The sequence below is a fragment of the Antrostomus carolinensis genome, unplaced genomic scaffold, assembly GCF_000700745.2.
Source record: "Antrostomus carolinensis isolate BGI_N321 unplaced genomic scaffold, ASM70074v2 scaffold4818, whole genome shotgun sequence".
Classification (NCBI taxonomy): domain Eukaryota; kingdom Metazoa; phylum Chordata; class Aves; order Caprimulgiformes; family Caprimulgidae; genus Antrostomus; species Antrostomus carolinensis.
This window is the reverse complement of record NW_010332132.1, coordinates 1-23,998: the sequence shown is the minus strand read 5'-3', so window position 1 is coordinate 23,998 and position 23,998 is coordinate 1. Positions and strand designations below refer to the sequence as shown.

The 23,998-nt window shown below is 39.1% G+C and overlaps 1 protein-coding gene across 1 annotated transcript in view; it reads left to right on the top strand.

Annotated features, from left to right (window-relative positions):
* The window catches only part of LOC104529158 (cullin-4A), a gene marked incomplete at its 5' end in the record, with an annotated part of 40,239 nt that extends 21,846 nt beyond the window's left edge, over positions 1-18,393 (top strand). The window contains 11 exons of the mRNA XM_010173373.1: positions 477-595; positions 3,284-3,476; positions 4,904-5,008; positions 6,711-6,821; positions 7,161-7,246; positions 8,294-8,401; positions 9,546-9,659; positions 10,874-10,973; positions 16,782-16,954; positions 17,844-17,996; positions 18,298-18,393. Of these exons, the coding sequence (XP_010171675.1) occupies positions 477-595; positions 3,284-3,476; positions 4,904-5,008; positions 6,711-6,821; positions 7,161-7,246; positions 8,294-8,401; positions 9,546-9,659; positions 10,874-10,973; positions 16,782-16,954; positions 17,844-17,996; positions 18,298-18,393 (1,358 nt within the window). The remainder of the gene's footprint in view (positions 1-476; positions 596-3,283; positions 3,477-4,903; positions 5,009-6,710; positions 6,822-7,160; positions 7,247-8,293; positions 8,402-9,545; positions 9,660-10,873; positions 10,974-16,781; positions 16,955-17,843; positions 17,997-18,297) is intronic.
* Between the last annotated feature and the right edge of the window lie 5,605 nt (positions 18,394-23,998).

Genomic DNA, 23,998 nt, shown 5'->3' with positions numbered 1-23,998 from the left:
TAGGGTGAATTGATAAAGGCAAAAGTTGCTTGGAAGGAATTTGTAATCTTTTGTTATTCAGTTGGTATGAGCACAGACAATTCATGGCACATTTTTAATATAAAAACATAACTCGCCACACTCCACAGGAAAAAAGTCTTGTGAAGTATTTATCTTTACTTTAAATTTGGGGCAGTTTACTTTGTTTTCTCTTTTCTGACATTTTTTAGAGGTGCTATGAGATCTCTTGATGCAACTGTACTCTTCACATCAAACACTGTTCATAACACTGTCAACGCCTTGTTGGGAAAGTACTTCAGTTGATATAGTTTTAAAACATTATACCATAAATAATTTCAGTCATTTTAAACAAGGGGACGTGTTAGCCCGGAGCATATTGCTTGCTTTCAGAAATTTAGTCTTAAAAGAGGTTTTTCTAACTGTATTTATTCAGCTGTATTCAAATTTTTTCTTTTTTCTAATTTTATTTGTTTTAGGACTGGATAACCTGCTTGATGAAAATAGAATATCAGATTTGACCCAGACGTACCAGCTGTTTAGCCGGGTAAAAGGTGGGCAGCAGATCCTTTTGCAACATTGGAGTGAATACATCAAGGTATTTCAAAGATAGCTTACTAATGTCAGTATTTATGCTGTTATCATATATTTATTTCATCAAAAACAAGAATAATATGTAGGCATATGCACCAAAACTCTGTTGTAAACAAATATAGGGAGAGAAGTTAATGCTTTCCCTCCCAATAACAGTCACACAATGAGAAACAGCAACACCTAAGTGTTGGTTTTAAATTTCTGCTTGGAAATTGCTTTCCTTGTAAGTCTGAACATTATACAAGAAGTCATTTTGGTTTACTTTGCTTTTAAATAGAGCCACCTGCACGTGTGTTTAGAGTATGCTGGATTGTACTACTCCTTGTGTTTTGCTACAAATACACTCAACTTGTTTATATGTCTGCAAAATCAGTGGAACATCAGAATGGACCTATTCTACTGCAGTTAACAGGGCTAGATGGAACCAACCTACAGCGATGCTGATGAGCGTTTAAGCTATTTTGGATGTAATACTCCCCTTGAAAGTAATCCATCATCAAAGTTGTGTTTAGACAATTCAGATTTGTTTTGCCAGGCATGTGTGTAGTAACCTGCCCCAGAGAACTTGCACTCTAGTGCTCTTGCAAGATGAAAGCAGGAAAGCTTCCCAGAAGATACTTCTCTCTGGGGCTGATGGTTCCCGATGGGCTAGTTCTCTCCTGAATTGCCCATGTGTTCCTCAGCCTTCAGGGCTAAGCGCACAACATCAGTTCATTTCGGAGGTGCCTTTCCTGCACACCTGTGTCTGGAGCTCTGCATGGTGCACCAGTGCACAGCCCATGCGAGTGGGACATGGTCTCTTCTCTGCCCCCAGAACCGAGGCAGAGTTTGCTCCGCAGGGTGTCATCCAGTGTCCACGTACGCAGTCCGTGGATCCATAGGCAGCTGGGCCAATTGAACAGCTTGCTGTGGCCAAGAAGGAATAATCTTTCTTCTTCCTTGCTCCCAGATCACACTGCTGACTTAGCCCTTGTGCTGCCTGCCACTCCATAGACTCTTTTGTGATCTGTTGTAACACAGCACCTGGGCAAGGTCGGTTTTATGCCAGGTTTAGTGAGCTAAAGAGGCTCACAGAAAAGTCCTGGTGCTGGCCCGAGGAAAGAAGCAGGAGTTCAGGACAGGCAGAAAAATAAGGGAAGGAGGACCAGAATCCCGCCTTTCACAGCAGCATGTTGTTAAGTTGGCTTATCATACCTTATGTCTTGCAGAATTGGACCTCCTATGGCTTTGTTTTGAAGAATTTTTTTACAGACTGAAAAAGCTAGAAACCATTTTCTATACTATCAGTAAATCTCCTCCTTTCAAATATTCTATCCTATATGACAGAATGCATTAAAGTGGGGCTTCAAGAACTTTTATCTGTGAGCCAGTGTAAGAAAAAGCATGGAGAGCACGCCACATTACTGGGGTGAAGGTCTGTGCTCTGCTGTGGTCACCTTTTTATGATTTCAGAGGTGCCACTTAGCTTTCTGTATCTCGGTTTGCCATTTGCAGAGTTGGGGGAATGCCCTGCAATTTGTGGATGTAACTGTTCAGACTGTGAGATATCCAAATGTGTTAATGAAGGGGAAATTGTACTAAGTGTAAGATATGATGGACTAGGTGATCTTCAGCAGTCCCTTCTAATCCAAACCATTTTGTGATTCTGTGATAAACATACTGAATCTAAGGTCCTTGGGCAGCCCTGTGTTTATCTTGCTTCCCTCCGAAATGTTACTTGAGAAAGATCTCAATGAAAGATCACAATAAATAATTAGATATTGCAGTGGAAATTCTGATTTGGGCAGCCCTGTGTTTATCTTGCTTCCCTCTGAAATGTTACTTGAGAAGGATCTCAATGAAAGATCACAGTGGATATTGCAGTGGAAATTCTGAGGTTTGGGAGGAATTTCCCCATCTCTCTTTGACTGTTGTTGTGGTTAACATACTTTAGTTGATGAAAACACACCAGTTGAATACTGTTCTGCTGTTACTGTGCGGATGTTCCTCTTTCTCACCCTGGAAAACTAGTCATTCTGTCTAGAGTGCTGATCAGTGTTACCAAGCAATTGTAAATTGCCTGAGAGGTTAAAATCCTCCCTTGCAGGATATTTTGGTTCACTGGACAAATGGTATTGTATCTCTGACTTAAAGATGATAAATGTAGGAACAGGAAAAAAAGTCAAATCTGTGGCTGCTTCTTGCAAATGGGAAAGTTTTGTTTTATTGCAAGTCAACTAGGGGTTTTTTTTGCTTTTAAGCCCTTGCTGAAAAGAGAAATCTTGGTGTCATGAGCAGCAGTTGAATTTTCGCCACCTGTTCCATCAATAGAGCTCTCTAGGGGATTTAAGGAAAACAGTGCAAAGTTTTCCATTACACTTAATATTTCTGAGGCAGTTTCCATATAATTTCTTTTACATGTATCATGTATTTCTATATCTAACTGTAAACTTGCACATCATACAGTCATCTACTGTGTATTTTTTTTTTTTTTAGCTTTTGTCTTAAATGTATATAAACTTTAAATCAAACACTAATGTTTGAAATCCATTAATGTGTGTCTGGGTTTTTATTTTAAATTTCAATGCATCTCATTTTTTTGAAAACTTGAAGTCACATGAGTAGCTCTGTAAAAAAGAAATGTGAATGTGTCTGTTGGGGGAGATAGGTAGCGCTCTGAAGTATTTTATTATCAAAAGTGTTTGTTTTACAGAACTTTGGGACAACAATAGTGGTTAATCCTGAAAAGGACAAGGATATGGTGCAAGAGCTACTAGATTTTAAGGATAAAGTGGACCATATCATAGAAGTGTGCTTTCAGAAAAATGAAAAATTTATAAACTTGATGAAGGAGTCCTTTGAAACATTTATCAACAAGAGACCAAATAAGCCTGCAGAATTGATAGGTACACAAATATTTTTCTGTAAAATATTTCAAAAATCTATAGAAAGCATGATAAGATAATGCTGCTGAATGTGCTAGTGCAATAGTGATGCAGTACGCATTCTGCTTTAGGAGACTTGTTTTTGGGCTACAAGGCAAAACTTAACCCGGGAGTGTTGTGGGTGTGGAAAGCTTGGGTGTGCTGTTAGGCGCGCGCGCAGCGTCCTGACGCAGCCTGCCAACCTCTGCTGTCCCTGCGCTCTGCTTCCTGCACGGTGCCTGGTGCTAACCACTGCTCAGAGAGCGTAATGCAGGTGCTGAGAGTAGAGTAAATGGCTAGGGGAAAGAGCAGCTGTGGCCAAAAAAAGGGAGCTGGTTTTAATTGTGGTAGTAGAGGAGCTCTTTGGATCTTACAGATCTCTCGGAAAGGAGCAAGTACCGCCCATCTGCCTAGAAGGCTGAAGTTGGGAGAACAATCTTAAAGCCTTCAGATAGACGAGTTTTAATAGAGGAAGAAAATGACATTACCTTGAAGGGGGAACTAGTGCTTATTAAGAGGAGAAATAATAAAAACATCTTAAAAATACTGTTACTGGGCTTATCCCTGGTCTGGCAAAAGCTGTTCTAACTGTTTTTCCTGCAGCCACTGGAGCTGTGGCATTTTACACCAGGAGAGGATCCCAATCCTAGGTTGTGGGGTTTTTTTCCCCTCTGTATGCTCTTTTACCTTCATTCAGCTTATTTTGTGGCTTCCTTCTAAAACCAGCTTTATGTAGGACAAATTGGACAACGTAGTGATGCAGGTTAAAGCCATGATATGGGCTGCTGTATTTTGTGGATTGTGGTGTTTCAACTCCTTCTTATGCAGAAGGTTGTATAAGGATACTAATATAGCTTAATAAATACTTAGTTAAACTCATGGCTTAACCTTATTTCTGGCATTCTGAAGCTACTAACTTGAGAGCATTGCTTCTGTTTGAATTTTGGTGTGTTCCTACCAAGGAAGCATGAGGGACGTGGTATAAGGTTGACAAAGTCCTCTTTGTGTTGTTTGTTTCTGTTTCTCATAAAATACATTCATGTGCATTGTACCCTTCCAAAACGTTGTATTTCAACAAGTAATGTGCTTGCAATGTCTGTAACACAAAATGTGGGAATTTCTAATGCATTAATTTTAATGTTGATACCGTTGGGTTTTATTTGTCTGTTTGTTTTTTTGTTTTTTTTTCCTCAGACAGTTCCTTTTTGTGATATTTTTCCATTATGGCAGTAGTACAGTAGGGCTCTATCATTCCATTGAGCATAGGGATGGGAAAAGGAAAAATAGAAGATTTAGTACTTATCCTTTATTTTAACTTATAGTCATATTTCAAGTGGGAGATGCTTTAAGTTGTTTATTTTAGATTATTAGGTTTTTTAAAACTGTTAAACTGTTTTATTTACTTGTAGCAAAATATGTGGATTCCAAGTTAAGAGCTGGTAATAAAGAAGCAACAGATGAAGAGCTGGAAAGAATCCTTGACAAAATTATGATCATATTTAGATTCATTCATGGTAAGAAATACCAGTTCACGGTTGATGCAATTAAAACTGTTTTCCTTGCTACTAGCAGAACTGCATTCCTCTAAATGTAAGAAACCTTTTTTTAGAATGAATTTTGCTTGACTTGGTCTAAAATTCAGGTTGCTTTACATCTGAAGGAGCACAATAAACACACCAGGGAGGACAAACTTGCTCTATGGAGACTGGCAAGTTACAGACCTTTTACAGTCTGTGAGTGGAGACCTAAGAGTTAGAGCTGTTGGTGGAAGTTTTTTTTCACATAAATTAACCACAACCTCTTCTCTAATGACAGAGAACAGAAAGGTTAGTACAGGTTTTCTCTTCCCTGCCCACCTCAGTGCATCATAGGTGCAAAGTACAGGAAAGCCTAGCAACTAATGACTTGGTTCTTCTCATTGTGGCTGAGAATGGGCACAGATTGCTCAAAATGATAGGAGAAAATGTTACTGCTGTGTTTTACTGCCTTTGAAATGCACTTCCCTAATGTACATCCCTATCTGAGCAAAACCATTGGATGTGTTAGGAGAAACTTTTTTTGCTAGGTTGAATATCAGAAAAAAGATGTGGTTGAGTCCAACAGAGATGCATGGTCAGTGTTTTCAGGGAAGTGGGACACATATGCTGGGTTGGGTGGAATAAGCAGGAAGTACCCAATTCTGTATTAGTTTGTTCTGAGATCTGTGGGGTTCTTTCCTCATAAAATTCAAAACAAGTACAATATAATGGGAAAGGAGCCAAGAAACCAGTCCTGAAGTAATGTCATTTGCATTGCCATTTTTGTCTGAAACCTTGACCAACTCTTTTTCTCTTAATATTTTTTGTAGTACTGAGCTAAAAGTGCAAGTTTATTTTTGAGATATCTAGTTTTATAAGAGTCCTTTTAAGAGCAGATGATAATTAGTAGTTAGTTTCTGGGCATTTGACATCAAGATACCCAATAGTATCTTGATGGTGTGTCATGAAACAGCACATGACCAGAGAGAAGGGTGGAGAGGACCAGAGATACTGCTGCAGATGCATTGGAAGGCATTTGCAAGGAATTAGGAGGGGCTACTGTAGACAGCACAAAGAGTAGATTTCTTAAAAGTGAAACAACTTGCTGATATCTTTGCACTATCAATAGAAAAGGTTTGTGGAAGCTCTGGTTTAAGGTGTGAAAGTTTGTGGGTGCCTGTATGACTTCCTTATTTCAAAAGGCTATTGGCAAACCATGTGAGAAGACTTCTGTCACTTCTTCTTCGCCTTAGGTTTTTCAAGGTTATTTCTTTAATACCTAGGAACTACTTTTTCTTTTTTTTTCTTTTTTTCTTTTTTTTTTTTTTTTTTAATTTTAATAAATCAACCCATTGGAAGGAGAATGTTCTTCTGGACCCCAGAATAATTTCATGTGGTTTGCAGCTGATCCAGTGGGAAATACAAGGCAGCCTATGTTCCTTCTTGGGGGGGGGGGGGGGGGTGTTGGGGGAGGAAGAAAAGAGAAAAAAAAGTAAAAATTTTGCAAAATATGTTAACAAAATAATTCACATATAAAAAGAACTAGTTGTCTACATGGTGTTCTTTGCTGTTGCATAGAGAATACTGTTCTGCTGACCAACACATAATGAGAAAGGCTTGCCACAAATCTAAAGTGCAGTGATGCAAATAGAATGTATGATTTCATTTGTATTTTATTTTTGTTTCCATTTCCATACAGGTAAAGATGTGTTTGAGGCATTTTATAAGAAAGACTTGGCCAAAAGACTGCTGGTTGGAAAAAGTGCATCAGTAGATGCTGAGAAGTCCATGTTGTCAAAGCTTAAACATGGTAGGCATCTTCAGATAGCTTAAATTTTTATTACTTTTTGGCATGTAAATTGGAATCCTTGTTTTCTCATACTTAAAATCTGGCTTTTTATTTCTTAAAGCAAGAGCTGAGTATATCACAACTTCCACTGTACTCAGCGAGAACTATTTGGCTGACCTTTTAGATATGTGACTGATCCATTTAATGTACCTACAGAGGAGCAAAATCCTTAAAATATGTACCTAGTTGTGGGTGCTCTGGACCCGGGCAAACCTGGCTCAGCTGTCCCAGGTGAAACCTTTGTTGCTTGTGCTGTACTTCTTCGTAATTGTGGGATCTTTGCTTTAATTCATGTGACAGAATGTGGCGCTGCTTTTACCAGCAAACTGGAGGGCATGTTCAAGGACATGGAACTGTCAAAAGACGTCATGGTTCAGTTTAAGCAGGTACATTTAGCTTCTCTTTGTGTACTAAGTTTTCGAGAGTGATGGGGAAGTACTTAATGGTGTTAGACCTTGGATTAAGCTAAAATGAAAAAAACCAGCTTTTGAGCAGGTCTAGGTCATAGTAACAGTTTACTTACAGTTTATAGAACAGAATTTATTTATTGTATATATATATATTTATATTCAGAGGTAATCTTATTTTACAGTTTTATTTGATTACTTTTTAAGTAAATTGCAGTCTAAATACCACATAGTAATGTAGTTGTCTGGCGTCCTTTAAAGTCCATACCCCTTCATTCTGTAAACTGTTGCTGCTCTGATGAATTCGTTGTGAATGACCCACAGTAGAGAAACTCTCTGAAGGTTGCTGAGTGCACAGAAAACATGTAGGTCTCAGCCCCAAAGCTTCCAACCTATTGGTGACCAAGGGAATGCTTGGAGGGAGGAAGTATCGTGTATGTTCGCCCTGTTACTGCACTTCTCCCTGGGTGCCTGTGTTGGGGCCTTTTTGAGGACAGGATACTGGGGTACAGATCTGACCCAGGACACCTGCTCCTGTAATAAAATACTCGAGGGGACTTTTCTGTCCTAGACTTTGCAGCCTGGCTTGACTGATGCTGTGCTCAAATTATGAGAAAATGTGGTGTTTATCAGATGTGTGGAAGTCCCAGGGGATCCTTTTGATCTTATAGTTCTTGCCCTGGCTTCTGATCAAAAGCTTTTCTTTTGCTTTATTTGTGTCTGACTGAAGTTAGTTTGACCTTAATATGCTGTAAAGACAGTTGTCTAGGAAACTTCAAGGCATGTACTTTTATTTTTACTCCCAACCACTTGCCATGTTTTGAAACTGTGGATGTGAGCAATAAATAGTAATGAAATTCAAAATCTTGGTACAGCATGTCTAACCAAGGATGTGGCCTGTAGAAATTTTTCATTATTCTACCAACTTTAAATTTCTAATTTAAGTATATATTTTTTTTCTATTTTAGCATGCTAACAGTACACTTTAATGATTTTTTTTTTTTTTTTTTGTCTCTTGTATTTTAGTATATGCAGAACCAAAGTGACCCAGGAAATATAGACCTGACAGTGAATATATTAACTATGGGGTATTGGCCAACTTATACCCCTATGGAAGTCCACTTAAATTCAGAGGTTAGTGTTTTAATTCTCCTTCTAAATGCACTTTATGGAGTGAAATCGTAATCACTATCATAGGGTGAATGAATGCCTTCATTTAATGTTTATTCTGCTAGGTAATTAAGAGGTTTGTCTCATTTTAAAGATTGTAAAATTGCTCTTTTTTGCAGTGATTGTTTGACTTAATATGTTTTTTCACCTTTTGAATAGTAATAATAATAATCTAAAATTAATATTAAAATCAGTGTTCTATTTAACATTGCAGTCAAGCACTTAAAAGTTTAAAACTGGACAGTTCACCTTAATTTAATCAATCTAACTACGTTGGTTAGGCATTTTGATCTAGCCAATAGTTTGTTACTGCACCATCTTTTTTTCTGTAAGATCCTTCCTCTGTTCCCTGCAATGTGTCTCATAAAACTAGCCCCTGCCTTTAAATGGCAATTGCCTGAAAAAAGATTGCTTCAAAGTTGAAATATTTTTGCAAAGCTCCTATCAGGTAGCAATTTAAGTTGATATATGTATTTGGAGTCCTATTTCCTGCAATACCTTGCTTGATCTGAAATGTGGGAAGCACTTCAGAGGGCAAAGTTGGTAGCAGGGTTCTCATTCAGTTCAGAACATGTGGAAGCCTCTGTGCTCTTGTTTCCGTGGCATCTTTTCCTCAGTAACAGACTACTTTGGAAGTATCCAACTGAGCAACATGTCCTGAAAATGGAAGGGTAAAAACCCCTTACTTGGAAATAAGTGAGTATAAAATATTGGAATCAGACTTGAATCTGTAGAGGACCAGCTCTGCTTTTTGTCCTGTGGTTTCTTGGTCAGATTCAAAGTCCAGGACAAAACCTGTGTTTATTTTTGAGGTTTAAAACCCTTAAAGGGGGCTTCTTTTATTTAAAACAAACAAACAAACAGACAAAAAAAAAAAAAGGAAGGGAGAGGAAATTAAAAGCTATCCTTGAACTGAGGCTTTCCTTTGTGCGTAATAGTACTGGTATACTTGAGAGCAGAATTTTGCTTTTTGGATTTAGATTTTCACAGAAAAACACCGACTATGAAACATTGTTGAGGACAACCAAAGAAATTACATGTGTGAAATCATCTGGCATCACTGCACTGGTATAAGACTAATAAACTTTTTTCTGTCTTTGCTTTACAGATGATAAAGCTTCAAGAGGTATTTAAAACCTTTTACCTGGGAAAGCACAGTGGTCGAAAGCTTCAGTGGCAGACCACTTTAGGGCATGCTGTCCTGAAAGCAGAATTTAAGGAGGTAAGTTTGCTTGCTTAATGCTTAGCCTGTTGGGATAAAATTCAAGTCAATTATTCAGAATCTAGTCATGTATTGTACCTTTATAAAGGTAGTAACATTTTTGTGGAGAAACAGTCACAATTCAATACAGTTATTTTGTACAGAAAGTAGGCTTTTTATAATTAAACAGAAATACTACCTAGCTAATGGCAGACAGCAATGTGATGCCTTTTGATAACATTTGTATTTGTTTGATAGGAATTGTTGCTCATTCAAGTAAACTAAGTTGTAATAAAGTAGGAAATTAATGAAAGGAAAAAAATGCAGCGTCTTTTTATTTTTAATATGGAATTGTTTTGATTGTGGTAATACTGGTGAGACTCTTAGAATGCTTCACTGATGCAAAAAGAGACTGAAGAGTGTTAGTGATGTAATGACTGTGGTTAAAATTTAAATACTTGTTGAATTATTTAGGTCTTAAATAACCACATTGTTTCTTAATTGTTTCTTAATGTGGTTTTGTTTTGTCTCATGGAATATCTTGCTAATAATGCAGCAAAGACTTAAAAAAAAATAAAAATTAATTCTTTTACTAACTCCTTGTGAATATGAAACTTGGAGGTTTAGGCATTAGGTAACTGAGGTGGATAGCTTTGTAGTTGTCGATTGACAGAAGTGTTTGCAGCTGTCTGAAGAGTTTCAGTTATTTATTTCCTTTTCATTGCCTGTTTGTACAAACATTCTGCTACCAATAATACCGTTACTCTGTATCACAGTAAAGCACAATTATCTTTTGTTTCTTTCATATATACAATATGATGAAATATGATACAATGCCAGGAATACTTTTGTGTTAGTTTGCTCATCTCTGTAAAGTGAAACTTGGGTGAAGTATGAAGAGATTCGCTACTGATAGCAGCAAAGCCAGAGTTTGATATATTGTAATTAAAATGAAGTAAACGATGTGAACTAAATACGTGCCTATTCTAATGAGCTTCTGCTGTGTGCTGCATTGCTACTGTTAGAGGAGCAAAAAAGAGGTTTTAAAAATACACAGTTTCTTTGATACTGCATTCAGGCAGATTCTTCTGTGTGGTAGGCATTCTAAAATGCACATCTCTTCCAGAAATAGAGAAAAGAATGTATAGCTTCTGTAACTTGTCAGATTTGGGGGATACAATAGAAAATGCTCTGAATATTACTTATAATTACTTGATATTTCTTTTTTTTTTTAGAAAGAATTTCAAGTGTCACTCTTTCAGACATTAGTGTTGCTTATGTTTAATGAAGGAGACGAATTCAGTTTTGAAGAAATTAAAATGGCCACTGGTGTAGGTAGGAAGAATACTTTTTGTTTCTTAAATTTATTCATCAAGTGATTGCCAATTATAATTCGGTACGTAAAGGCTTAGTTTTAAGAAATTTGCCATGATCATTAGAACAAACTTTATGAGCCAGTAGTATATAGACACCAAGAGATGAGGAAAACACACTGCTGGTACTTTGTAGTGGAGATAAGAGATGCTTCACAAAAGTAATAGTAAGAGCTGTGTAGCACATTGTACTACTAATAACCTATTAGACTTACAAAATGTATCATTGTAATTCTTAAAATTCAAGTGGTGATAAAGACTATTGTGTGTACAGATTATTTTTGTTCTATTACAGTTTCAAATATATTTTGAAAATGATCGGTTGTAGAATGCTGTCATTTGGGGGTGATCCAAGGGTATTATCAGTTGAGCTGTGCTGAGAGCTTGCCCACCCATATTCCATTACTGCTGCAAAAATGCCCCATTTACAGGAGATCTGGTTTGTTAAGAAGAACAGTGTCCTCTAGGGACTGTGTACTTTGTAGATATCTCCCTCTGCACTTGAAACCTGAAGGCAGAAAAGACAAAGAAATCTGGGGGAAAGTATAGTTTTCTTTTTAACCAACTGCAGTATCTACCTTCTATGCTCTTCTGCTCTTGGGTGATTTCTTTCCAACTGTTACACTTCCTTGAAATAGTTGCAGCCATTGGCATTAAAAAGGACAACACTATCTCTTTACTTTCTGGAACTTCTGCATCAGTTTACTAAAGTACTGTAAAATGGGGCTATCAAGAATCCCTGTGGCAGAAAGATGCGCTGCAGAAGGCAGTGCAACCTGGGTGCTCCAACTTCTCAGCCTCGAAGCTTCAGGTTGCTTAGTCATCCACTCCATTAGTGCTAAGGGAGCTGAAGAACACTCATGCCAATGTGAATGATAAGCATCAGAGTAGTCCAGAGAGGCTCATTAGATTGGAGTACAATGGTTACAAAACAAACATAAGTTCATGCAAGCCTGATACAGATCCTGCTTTCTCATCTTGTATTGCTGTATGTCAGAGCTTCCATTCTGACTGCCTGACAGCGACAGGTAAAATCTACTGTGTGGAAATCCTTCATTATAGCACATTAGGAAGGATTTCAGTAGACTGTTTCTAATGCAGCTGGATAGAACCGATTGATAGTTGGGAGCTATCTATATTATGTTACGTCATTGCACTGAGCGCCACGTCTGTGTTTCTCTCCCCTGTGGGGAATCATCCCCTTGTATTTGGCACTGGTGAGGCCGCACCTTGAGTACTGTGTTCAGTTTTGGGCCCCTCACTACAGGAAAGATGTTGAGGTGCTGGAGCGTGTCCAGAGAAGGGCAGCGAAACTGGTGAAGGGTCTGGAGAACAAGTCTTACGAGGAGTGGCTGAGGGAACTGGGGTTGTTTAGTCTGGAGAAAAGGAGGCTGAGGGGAGACCTTATCACTCTCTACAACTACCTGAAAGGAGGTTGTAGCGAGGTGGGGGTCGGTCTCTTCTCCCAGGTAACAAGCTATAGAATGAGAGGAAATGACTTCAAGTTGCACCAGGGGAGGTTTAGATTGGATATTAGGAAAAACTTCTTCATCAAAAGGGGAGTCAAGCATTGGAACAGGCTGCCCAGGGGCGTGGTGGAGTCACCTTCCCTGATGGATTTTAAAAGACAGGTAGACCAGGTGCTTAGGGACATGGTTTAGAGGTGGAATTGGCAGTGTTAGGTTTATGGCTGGACAAAGTAATCTTAAAGATCTTTTCCAACCACTACAATTCTGTGATTGTGTGAATGCAGCTAATGAGGGTAGTTCATAGTCCGTGGGGTTTCTGTGGGCCAGGATGGATGACATAAAATCTCTGTCTTCCCAGACTGTACCTACATGAGGCATTTGGAGCTGCTCTACAGAGGTCCCATTGCCATCTAGCAATCTCCCTACTTTTAAACGAGAGGAAACTCTTACGGCCAGCAATAAACTTGGACGTAGGTCCCAGACTGTGCCCTTCCTGCCTCCTGCTACACGGATGATCCTTTCACTCAGCAGTACTGTGCCAAAGGCTGGTATCCCGGCTAGCTGGAGAAGAACAGAGATTCAATTAAAAAGTAGCTGAATTTGTGATGCACGTACTTGGTGAATTGACCACTAAGGACAGAGGTGCTGATGGCCAGACTCTCAGAGACCGACCTGGATGAGCCAGAGGTCCAGGTTCATGGATACAAATAATGTTGGATGTGGTAGAAATCCTGGAGAGTAAAACGTGGCCATTAGGGTTGTCATAGAAAGTGCTTCTAAATGTACAGGGCTAGACAGACAGGCAGAATTACAGTGTGTTCTTGAAAAAATGATGTATGGAAAAGGTCTAGATTTATTAGGAAATAGGAAAGCCTTTGAAATAGAGCGAACCTGTACAAGACAGATGGGCTCCATCTAAATTCAAAGAGAGTGAAGCTGCTGGAACGCTAAAATGTCTTAGAAAGTCTGTGGGGTTTGTCAGCCTTCTCCCTCCAACATCTAAAAATAGCATAGCAGATCCAAGAAGAGCAAAGAATGGGAATAAAGATGGAAGACATGGGGCAGCTTCTTTAGGAGGAACAGCTAAGTGTGCTAGGGCTAAACTAAATAGACCAAAAGGTAAATAGAAATTGTTGAGTAGGGATTTGTTTTCTTACTCAAAAAAAGCCAGAGGGCACAAAATGAAATGAGCATATGGTGGTGAAAACTAAACAGCATGTTGCAAAAGCTGGAAGTTTACAGAATTCAGGGAGACAGGTTTAGGGAAAAAGCAAAACACTGAAGGTTTCTCAATGCATAGAAACCACCTCTGGCTAAGGAAGTCCCTGAGCCCTGAATTATTGGAGATTTAAAGAGCAGTAGGATGAGGAGAGGAGGAAAAGGAGGAAAATGTAGACCTATATTATCTTTGTTCTCATATGCTGCCCTGTGCTAACCTGCTTGTGGCCACTACCAGAGACAGGATGCTGGGCTAGATGGACCTTCTGACCCAGGGTGTCTGTTCTAAACTAAACACTGAAAGGGAGACTGAACTCCCAGCCCTGAAGAATTGCTTTGCTTTGGTCGTCATGTGTGCCAGCTCGTTCTGGGGGGTGGTGGAAGCCTTGTGCAGTTTTTATTCAACTAAGGTGTATTTATATTGAGACCCTATTCCGAAGTGTTACCCAGATTTTGCACATTGGTGTTTACTGCAGAAGAATGCAGCCAGCCACAGCCATGCCATAGGGCAGAAGAAAATATTGCAAGCTGAAGTGTCAGTAGAGGATTTAGAATAGGTCAGTAAATCAGATAGTAAACTAGATCAACTGGTAGTATTAATCCAGAAGCTTTACAGGAACTTTCCAATATAAATACTGAATTAGTCTAATTTATAATTCAAGTGAGCCTTGGTGCTTTAAGAATGGCAAGTGACAAGAGCAATGCTAATTTTTTAATTTATTTTTTAAGTTCATGGAGTAATTTTGCAGATTACTGCAGGTAGCAGGTCTGTACTGAGAAGAATAGAACTGGTAGGTTCATGGATAAGCGTATATTAGGGAAGAGCTAGCATGATTTATGTCGTGCATAATTGCCCTTTCAAGTTCTTTGAGGGAGTCAGCAAGCATATGCACAGTCATAATTGTGCACTTGGGTTTTAAAAAGCTCTTGATAAGAGCTCCTCACAAGCTCTAAAATAAATTAACTTTTCATGGCTTGAAAGGGAAGTTCCTCTGAGGGGTGAATAATTGATTAAAAGACAGAAAACGTCAGATAGAACTGAATAGGCAACTTTCATAGTGAAAGGAAACTCCTACTTGGGTTCCCCAGGTATTATTCAACATAGTCATTAAAGGTCTGAAGAAGATTAATACTGATGTGACAAAATTTGATGCTGATTCCTTAGGAAGGTCAAAACTGAAACTTCTAAAAAAAATTGAAAAGGATCTCACACTGTTGATGATTAGGAGATCAAATTGTATCCAAGCTTGATGAGTATAAGGATGTCTGTAGTGGGAAAATAACCTTAACCACACATCAGAGATTGGCTTTGTTAGATGTGGCTGCTCAGGAATGAAGTTGTGTCATCATCATGTCCCCTGAAAACAGCAACTGAAAGTTCATCAGTTTCAGAAGGGCAGTGTGCTGGTGACTTCTGGAGAAGTTGCTGAGAACAAAACAGAAAGAAAGCATCATCAAGCTTTGTGTGAGCTTACGTTTGGATACTTTGTAAATTGCAGGTTATCCCATTTCTAAAGGTGTACAGTGGAATTAGATAAGGACAAAGAAAGATTGAGAGGAAATATGGATATTACTGAACAGTTCCCACGCAGAGCATGGAGAGTTCACCTCTTAAACCTGGGGCACGATAGCTTGGAGAGAGGTGAAAAGGAGGAAATACAATAGTCTGTAGAATTATGAATGGCGTAGAGACGGTGAAATGTGAATTCAGTTGCCTCCATGGTACAAGCATTGAGGCATCTTTTAGCTTTTCCATCTGTAACAAGTAGCCAAGTCAAAGAACCCGTGCTTGGCGAGGCAGATGTTTTAATCCGACCCATATAACACACCGTGTAGTTGTCCTCAGTTGAAACTGAGTTACCTACCTGAGGTTAGTCCCAGGTCTTAAAGTGCTAATTCTTAATCGTCAAACCGACTTGAGTTGAGTCAGCCCCCGATTCTTGCGTGTACATTGATAAAATGTATTATTGCAGATTCCTTCCCCTTGGCATGCTGTAACCTGCGACTCAGCACGCAGGGCAGAAGCAAAGCTCCAAAGTATCCCAAGTGTTTTAACAGCATCCTTTGTTTGGGCAAAACCCACAACTCAGCAATCTGCAGTTACTGAAGGCAAAACACCCAAAAAGTGTGAAACGTCGTAAATGTCTGTTTAGTCAACCTGGTTTAAAGTTGGGGATTTTTAGTAATCATAGAACAGCTGGAGGTTTAAAAAAAGGAAAAGGTCATTCTGTGTGAAAGTATTTTAGAAATAATAATAGTGTTAATCTTTTACTCAGCTACACTGCACTTCAGCACTAGATTGCAAAGCTTTTCTTTCAATTTTTAGACTAAAACTCTGTTCAGGATCTGACACATTTGGTGATAATTTTATATCGTGAATAAAAGTATTCTAGAGACTGCAGAGGCCGTTTTAATGCAAAATCTTGATACAACACTGCAACATAACTACTAGAATGTTTTAGACTTCATTTTATCTACTTGTCCAAATGCTTTTAGCTTTCAATCTTACTAGATAAAATTTTTCTCACCCACTTGTTTCTATTACTTTACTGTTGTGGGCAAAGTTTCTGACTATAGTAGCTGTCAGCTGGACCTTCTCACATAGCATCTTCCTATCAATTTAGACTTCTGTTCTGTGGGGTTTTAAAATTTTATTATATATTTTCTTGTATGTGTTAAAAATAGTGAGGAAGTCGTAAAATGGATGGCTTGAATTTCTTATCATGAACTGATTCTTCTTCTTTTAAAGCCCTGTTACTACCAAACAAAACTAAAGCAATAAAACCAGGATCACATTAATGTGCAATGTTTTCTGAAAGTACTTTTGGATAGGAAGCTCACTGAGATGAGCCAGACTCTGTCTTCCTGACATGTACAATTCAGTGCATGCTCTCAGCACTTACCTGTGAAAGATGTGAGACCAAGTTTGAAGGCTGTAAGTTGTTGCCTAATTGGAACTTAGCTGGAAGAAGGTACTGACATGAACCCAGTAACTTTTCAATTGTATTTCTAAATTAATCACATAAAACTTCTGAAGTTAATGTTTTGTTCTGCTTTCTCCCATACTTTGAACTTCTTCACAGAGGACAGTGAACTAAGGAGAACCCTGCAGTCTTTAGCTTGTGGAAAAGCACGAGTATTGATTAAAAATCCAAAGGGCAAGGATGTAGAAGATGGAGATAAATTCATCTTTAATGGTGATTTCAAGCATAAATTGTTTAGAATAAAGATCAACCAAATCCAAATGAAAGAAACAGTATGTATTTATTTTTTGCATTCATTCTGGTTATGTAAACTGTTTATCTGCATGTCCCATATGGAGAGAGAATCTCTGCGTTTCCTCTGGTCGTTTTTGCATGTGGAGAAACGAAACAGATATTTAATGTTTTTGGTAGTCAGGATGACTTGCAGGGGCAGTAAGGACTTTAAAACTCACTGGAATTGAAACAACTTGGGTTTCTTCCTGTGCTTGCAAATGTAAATGCCTATATATTAAACTGATCGGATCTTGTAGATGTTTCAGACCCTTTTAGAACTTTTCATGGTGTGGCTGAAGTTTTGGTATTATATTGAACTCATGAATCAAATGTCACCATGTCACTTCTTTTCTTTATTTAGCGGGTAAGAGAGTTATCAAAGTCAGCATTGCCCCTGTTTCTGCAGAGGATATCTTTGTTGTACTTGAATCCCAATTCTTGACACAAAGTGTCGTGTTTCAGTTAACATTAAGTTGTTTCCTTTTTACCTTTGCATATTAAAATCCCTTAAAGTCAAATTGGAGTTGAGCAGGTTGATACAGAAGACAGCTGTATTTGGGCTGTCAGAGTGTTATGTGTTCTGTCAGAAATCTGAAGTGAGTTTTTAAGATTTAGTTTAATTTCTCAAATAGATTTAAAATCAGATGTATGTTATTTTTTTCTTTATATTATCTTTAATTTTATCTTTGGCTTGCTTTACAAGTACACTTCAGAATCACTTAGTTCTTAGCATGTGGGGAATGCATGCATCTCTCTTAGTATGCGTCTGTCTCAAAGGTGAATAAGAAAACATGAGTTTTGTTTCAGCTGAAAGGTTATAGAAATATAATTTATTAAAAAAATAGCAATAAAAGGTGATATGATTTGTGGTGTCGTATTGTTCTTTAGGTCGAGGAACAGGTCAGCACAACTGAAAGAGTATTTCAAGACAGGCAGTATCAGATTGATGCTGCTATTGTACGAATAATGAAGATGAGAAAGACTCTTGGTCATAATCTCCTTGTTTCGGAATTGTATAATCAACTGAAATTTCCTGTAAAGGTAAGTGATTTTGTTTTTCAAACTATCCTAGGATTATCTAAAAATATGTAATACATTTTTCCATTCAGCTTGTCCACATGAGAGTAAGAAATGTGAAATATGTCTGAATCAAATCCAAAGATTAAGGTATTAAAATGAGTGTGTCAACAGAAATGAGCCAGAGTATGAGTAGGAAATTATATTTAGATATTTACCATGGCACATTTTTTTTTATGTAGCTGTTAGCAGCTACATTTTTTTAAATAAAATATATTTGCATTTATATTGCTAACAGTTTTACTAATCTCATCTTTCCTTGTAGCCTGGAGACTTGAAAAAGAGGATTGAATCTCTCATTGACAGAGACTATATGGAGAGAGACAAAGACAACCCCAATCAGTACCACTATGTTGCGTAATGGAGAGGAAATACTTTTACTTTAAAACAAAACCCAACAAATCAAAACCAAAATCATCCACATGTATCTTCAGGACACCGAATACCTATGCTGTTCCAGACTTTCCTTTTAGCAGATTTCAGGTTGATGTATATTATTCAACCAGCTGCATGCACTGCTGTGGAAGAGAAGCAAAATGACATGTTAGTTGATCATCCTTGTCAAGACTCCTTACAAATTTTAAATGTCATGTTTTTATTTCTTTTAGTTACTCTTTTGTTCTTTTTGGTTCTTAAAAATTTAGTTTTACAGTTTTGTTTAAGACTGTCATTGAAGTTCGATGGAAGGGTAAAATTAACCTGTGTGAGAAATACTTCTGTGATGGATGCAAGTCTGGTTTCTTCTTTTATGTGCTCCTAACTGCATCCGTAAAGACCCTATATGCTGCATTCTTTAGCTACAGTGACAACTTGGGTAACTTTTTTAAAACCCTTAATTGATGAACACTTACGTACAAGCAGTGTTGTTGAAATACACTGAATTTTTGAAATCATGAACCATGAAAACCCTTAAACTTGTGTTCAGTTAATTTGCTTTCAAATTATTATAAACTTCAGTCTGATTTGGATAAATCAGGTTTTGAAGTAAGATCCTTGAAGTGCCAAGAGGACAAATGCGTTCCTGTGTGTAGTGAGTTGTTGGATTATTTAGCTAAGATATGGATTCTTATTTTATTACTTCTGCTGGCTTGGGTGGCAAAGATTAGATCTGAGTCAAAGAGGCCCTACCTCATTTTAGGGCAGCTGGTGTTTATCACTGTTTATGTAATTGCCGTAACATTTAGTTTTGCCTTGAAAATAACATACGGGGAACCTACTGTACAGCGTGCTCCACTTGAAAACAAAAACAAAAAATGTTTTTTAAAAAGACTTTTATGGTCTTGATATTGTGAAAGCAGTTTTTTGTCTTGAAAGACTAAGGATTTTGTGAGTACTTTGTTACATATTGTATATATGTAAGTTGATTTGAATTAAAGAATGAAAGACACTGTTGATCCGTTAGATAATTGTAACTATAAGGAAGGCACCTTTTGTGATAGTAATTACAAGACAATGTATTTTCCAGATTTGCATACTGGTGTGTTTCATTCTGAAAAAGAGCTACCAAAGGAGTTTTGATCATGGCATAAATGAGAATTTAACTGAGCAATATTTTCTTGAAAGATACTTTAATAAGTTTATGTAACATGGGTTTTGTGCATCAATGAAAAGGCCACCACGTCTTCTTAAAGTAAACATTGCTAAGAGTTGACATCTCCTGGATTTACATATTAAAGTCCTTGTACTGTCATCTGGTGTCATTAATTGTATTTCATTCTGAATTATTTTTGTTCCCTTTGTGTTTAGAAACTAAACATGTTTAGTTTATTGTATTTAAAACATATTTAAAATTGTAATTTAATGTAGACTTATTTTAATATTTGAATCTTCAGTTAATGCAAATAAAATCTTTGATGCATATTAAATATTAATTTCTTAGCCTTTGTAAGAATGTGGCACTTCAGTTTATTTGTGCAGTTTGTTCTTGAGAGTTAAGTATACCATCCGCCTTGTAATTCACTTTCTATGCATAGGGTTAATTCACATCTATGCATCAGATCCAGCTTACTAGACTCTTAAACCAAAAAGGAGTGTGCCTGACAGAAACGTGATGGCCAGGGGCTTTATCCACACAGCAGGCTGGCAGTAGCTGGCAGTAACTGATACCACGCAGTGAATGCCTACTGCCTGCCCTTGCTGAACCCACACCTCCTGGTTCAATGGTTTTAAACAACAGATTAAGAGCAGCGGTGTTACCCTGAAGATGATTGAAACGGTTCTGCCTCACAAAGTGATGTTAATTGATTAAAAGTGCTGAGATGTGCAGTTTTTCTTAATTGCCATAGACTAGAACTCTTTGGCCAGATTACTCTGGTGTAGCAATTAAAAATGAGTTGTTCCATGAGCAGTGGCAATAATGAAGCCTGTCTTTCTGTGATGCATGACCTACTGTATCACCCCCCCCACCCCCCCAACTAACCTCAAGCAGCAGTACTGCAGAGGGCTTTTTCTGCGTAGTTCTGTCTTTCTGCTTGTGGGAGCATGGCTGTTGTTCTCCTTTATCCAGCTGCTGATCTCCACCCATCCCCTTACCCTCCAAACCTACAGAGAATGTCATGATCTAAAGCTTTTTACTCTTCCAAATGGGTCTGAAAGTGGCTTCAGAGCATCAAAAGCTATGGGTAGAGATCGACAGGCCAGGTGATTGTGACTCTCTTTTTCTCAGGTCCTCATTTTTAATTTTATTTCCTCAAATTTATCTTCCTGGGATTTTGTTATGTGCTGAACCAAACAGGTAAGCAGTCAGTTTATTAGTCAGCATGGTAATCACTTCTTCCTAACAAAATAGCTGCATTTGATTGCTTTTTGATAGCTGGTGATAGAATTTGGCTGAGCATGCAGTCTCAGCCAGCTGTTGGTTTGATGGCAGCTATTTGGTTCACATCACCCCCCTGAGTGTATTTGTGCCCACAGGGCAGAGCTTGCTAAAAATTTCTTCATGGAAGATCAACCAGTGTTGAAGACAATGGGCTGTAGCAAAGCGGCAGATGTCCTCTGTAGCACATCTATGCTCAGAAGATGACTTGAACACCTGGATCTTGGCAATTCAGCATCCTGGGCACAAACTGCATAGCAGCTTTTATGGAATGACAAAAATAACAGCAGGAACCTGGGATACGGGTAGGGGCTCTCCAGTCTTACCAAAACCTTCACATTTAACTCAGTTTATCTTAGACAGTCAGATACCTCACCCAGCCATGTCTTACATGTACTTAAAACGTGAGTTTCCTAAATGTGACGCCCCATCATCTAGCCCAACACTTCCTGAGGGAAAGCAAGTGTGAGAACGCAGGCTGACGGGCGACTTGCAGGTGCTTCCCATGTCTGGCCATGACAGCTCTCCTTACCAGCCACCAGCGCCTCCCTTCTGCCCACTCTTGGTGTTCTGTTTGCTTCTGCATTTCCGATTCCCCTGTATTCCTTTATCTGAACCTGGGTTTACAATTCAACTCCCCCGGTCTGCTGCAGCCTCTTTCTTCCTTTCTTTGTGCTATGTACAGCTTTGAAAAAAAGATAATGCACCTTTCAGGAAACTTCAGTGCATTGATTTGTGAGGCAGACAGACCTATTTGTAGGTTTATGATCTTTGGCAGGTGTGTTAGGGAGAGTGGACTCTGTCCTGTAACCTTGGTTATCTCTTCCTAGCAAGTCTCTTCAGAAAGAAAATAACCCACTGAGGTCAGATAATATGCAGCAAAAGGCTACAGGAAAAATGGAGTCATGTTTCCTGAAAGGTCTTCCCTGGTAAAAATCCCCAGCCTGTGCCCTGTCTCCCATGCTAGTACTCTGCCTTGCCTTTGCAGAACGGTTTGTGTTGTAGCAACAGCTCCCACACCTTCTGGGTGTTCCCCGTGTTCTTTCCCCTAAGCAGCCGTTCTGCACCCCTGGCTCCTCAGGGCCCGAGGGGTGCCGCGGTTAATCCAGAACTGTGTGCGGGTGGGTCGGACAGCACACAGAATCACAGAGTCACAGAATGTCAGGGATTGGAAGGGACCTCAAAAGATCATCCCGTCCAACCCCCTGCCAGAGCAGGAACCTAAATGAGATCACACAGGCAGCTCTGTCAGACAAAACGCAGAGGGGCTGGGTATGGGCTACGCTTCCCCCAGTGACGGCCCTAACTCGGATCTCGGGGCTGTCTATATATCAGCTTTTACAGAAGCTGTAGCTTCATGTTTGTTTATGTCTTACCCCGCTATCAGGTTTGATTGATGTTGGCCGACAGCCAACGTGGTTGCGTAAGACTTGTTCCATTAGGAAAACAGGCTCACAAACACCCTGGTAATACTTCTACTGACAATGACACAGAAACTGTTTATTGAGCAGTCTCTACATTGCTATAAAAGGCTTAGTGAGCTAATGACCCACAGCATGCAAGATCAACATCGTCCTCTGCTGATAGCCTTACATCCTTTGTGTACCAATTTCTTGCCAAAGTATTGCTGCTTGATGCAAGTTATATATTGATATTAGCAGGTAGTTATCAAAGCATCTGTCATTTTTCAGTTCACAGATGCCTACCAGTTTCCCAGTAGAGAGGCAGACTAGTACTGCACAGCAAGGTTCAGCCTGACATTGGGCCAATACTATCTTGTTTTGTGGCAGACTTTCCTCCACTCCCAGTGCAGGTCCCAAAAACAGCAATCAAAAAACGTGAACAACCAATGTCCCACCTCCATGAACCTCAACTCCTCTACAGATGACTCATTCAGACACTTGACCAGAGCGGTTTCTTATGTCCCTTTTCAAGCTGACTAACTTCTGCTTTTGGCAATGCATGGCAAGAATAAAGATTGCTAGAAATGCTGCAGGAAAAAGCAAACAACCTAAAATGAAACGTTTCTGTCTTTAAGAACGCACAGATGAAAGTGCAACATTAAGAAAGCAATGTATGTTCGTAGCAATAGCATTGAAAAAGAAAGACAGATCCCCAAGCCACCCTGAAGAGCAACTAAACTTCTCTAGGATGTTTTTGGGAAACAGGAAGTGTAAGTGAACCGAGACAAACACCAGGGAATGCTCATCGAGAGTAGCTGGACTTGACTTTAGCAGCTGGTAGTAGCTAATTTGCATTTAAAATTGGTTCTAAGTAAAAATGTATGAAGGCAGTTTGGGAGCATAAATGATTCTATCTCATAGCTGACTAATCTGGAGTACACTGTAATGAGACGGATGACATGGCAGTTGTTTTGAGAAAGCAGAATCACCCTGCACATATTCTGGTAGTACTAGAAACAAGATTTCAGCAGCAAAGTAAGTACTTCTGAGGTCTCGGATGAAGAAAGCGTCCGCTTAACAGCTTAGATAAGAAAGAGCCTTGAGTTACAAAGAGATCAAATGGCCTGGGCTCCCCGTCTCCATTAATGTGCTAACATCTGAGAATGTCGATAGACTTAACTTCACCTCTTTTTTACTAGTTACCTCAAAAGAAGGGGGATTTCTTAAAAGTCTTGTTTATAAAAATATCAGCCAGCATCAAAAGCTATGTCAAATATTGTCCTATGCTGGCGCAAGAGTTGGACTGGATGATCCTTGCGGGTCCCTTCCAACTCACAACATTCTATGATTCTATGAAATTGCAATTAGTTTGACCTATGCACCCACAAGTCATCAGCAGTCCCTGTTTTGGCTTGGAACACATACATGGATTGTACTTCTGTACAGGTATACAGATGCATCGCTGCAGAGGTAACAGACCATTAACTCCTAGGGCTTTCACACAGCTGAGGCTGCACTAGTTCTATGGCAGGAGACTGTACTCAGGCTGCCCTCAAAATCCGTGGCCAGAAACGTGTTCAAGAGGCAATGCGGGAACGCATGCCCGAGGCAGGGGGGTTAATGGCTCACCAAAACCATTTCTCACCCTCCTCTGTCACCTCCCCTTTAGCGCAGGGGTGCCGCAGCGAAACGCCCGGCGCTGGTAAGGCTGGCCCAGGCAGGGCCTGGTGTTCCTCACAGCTCCCACC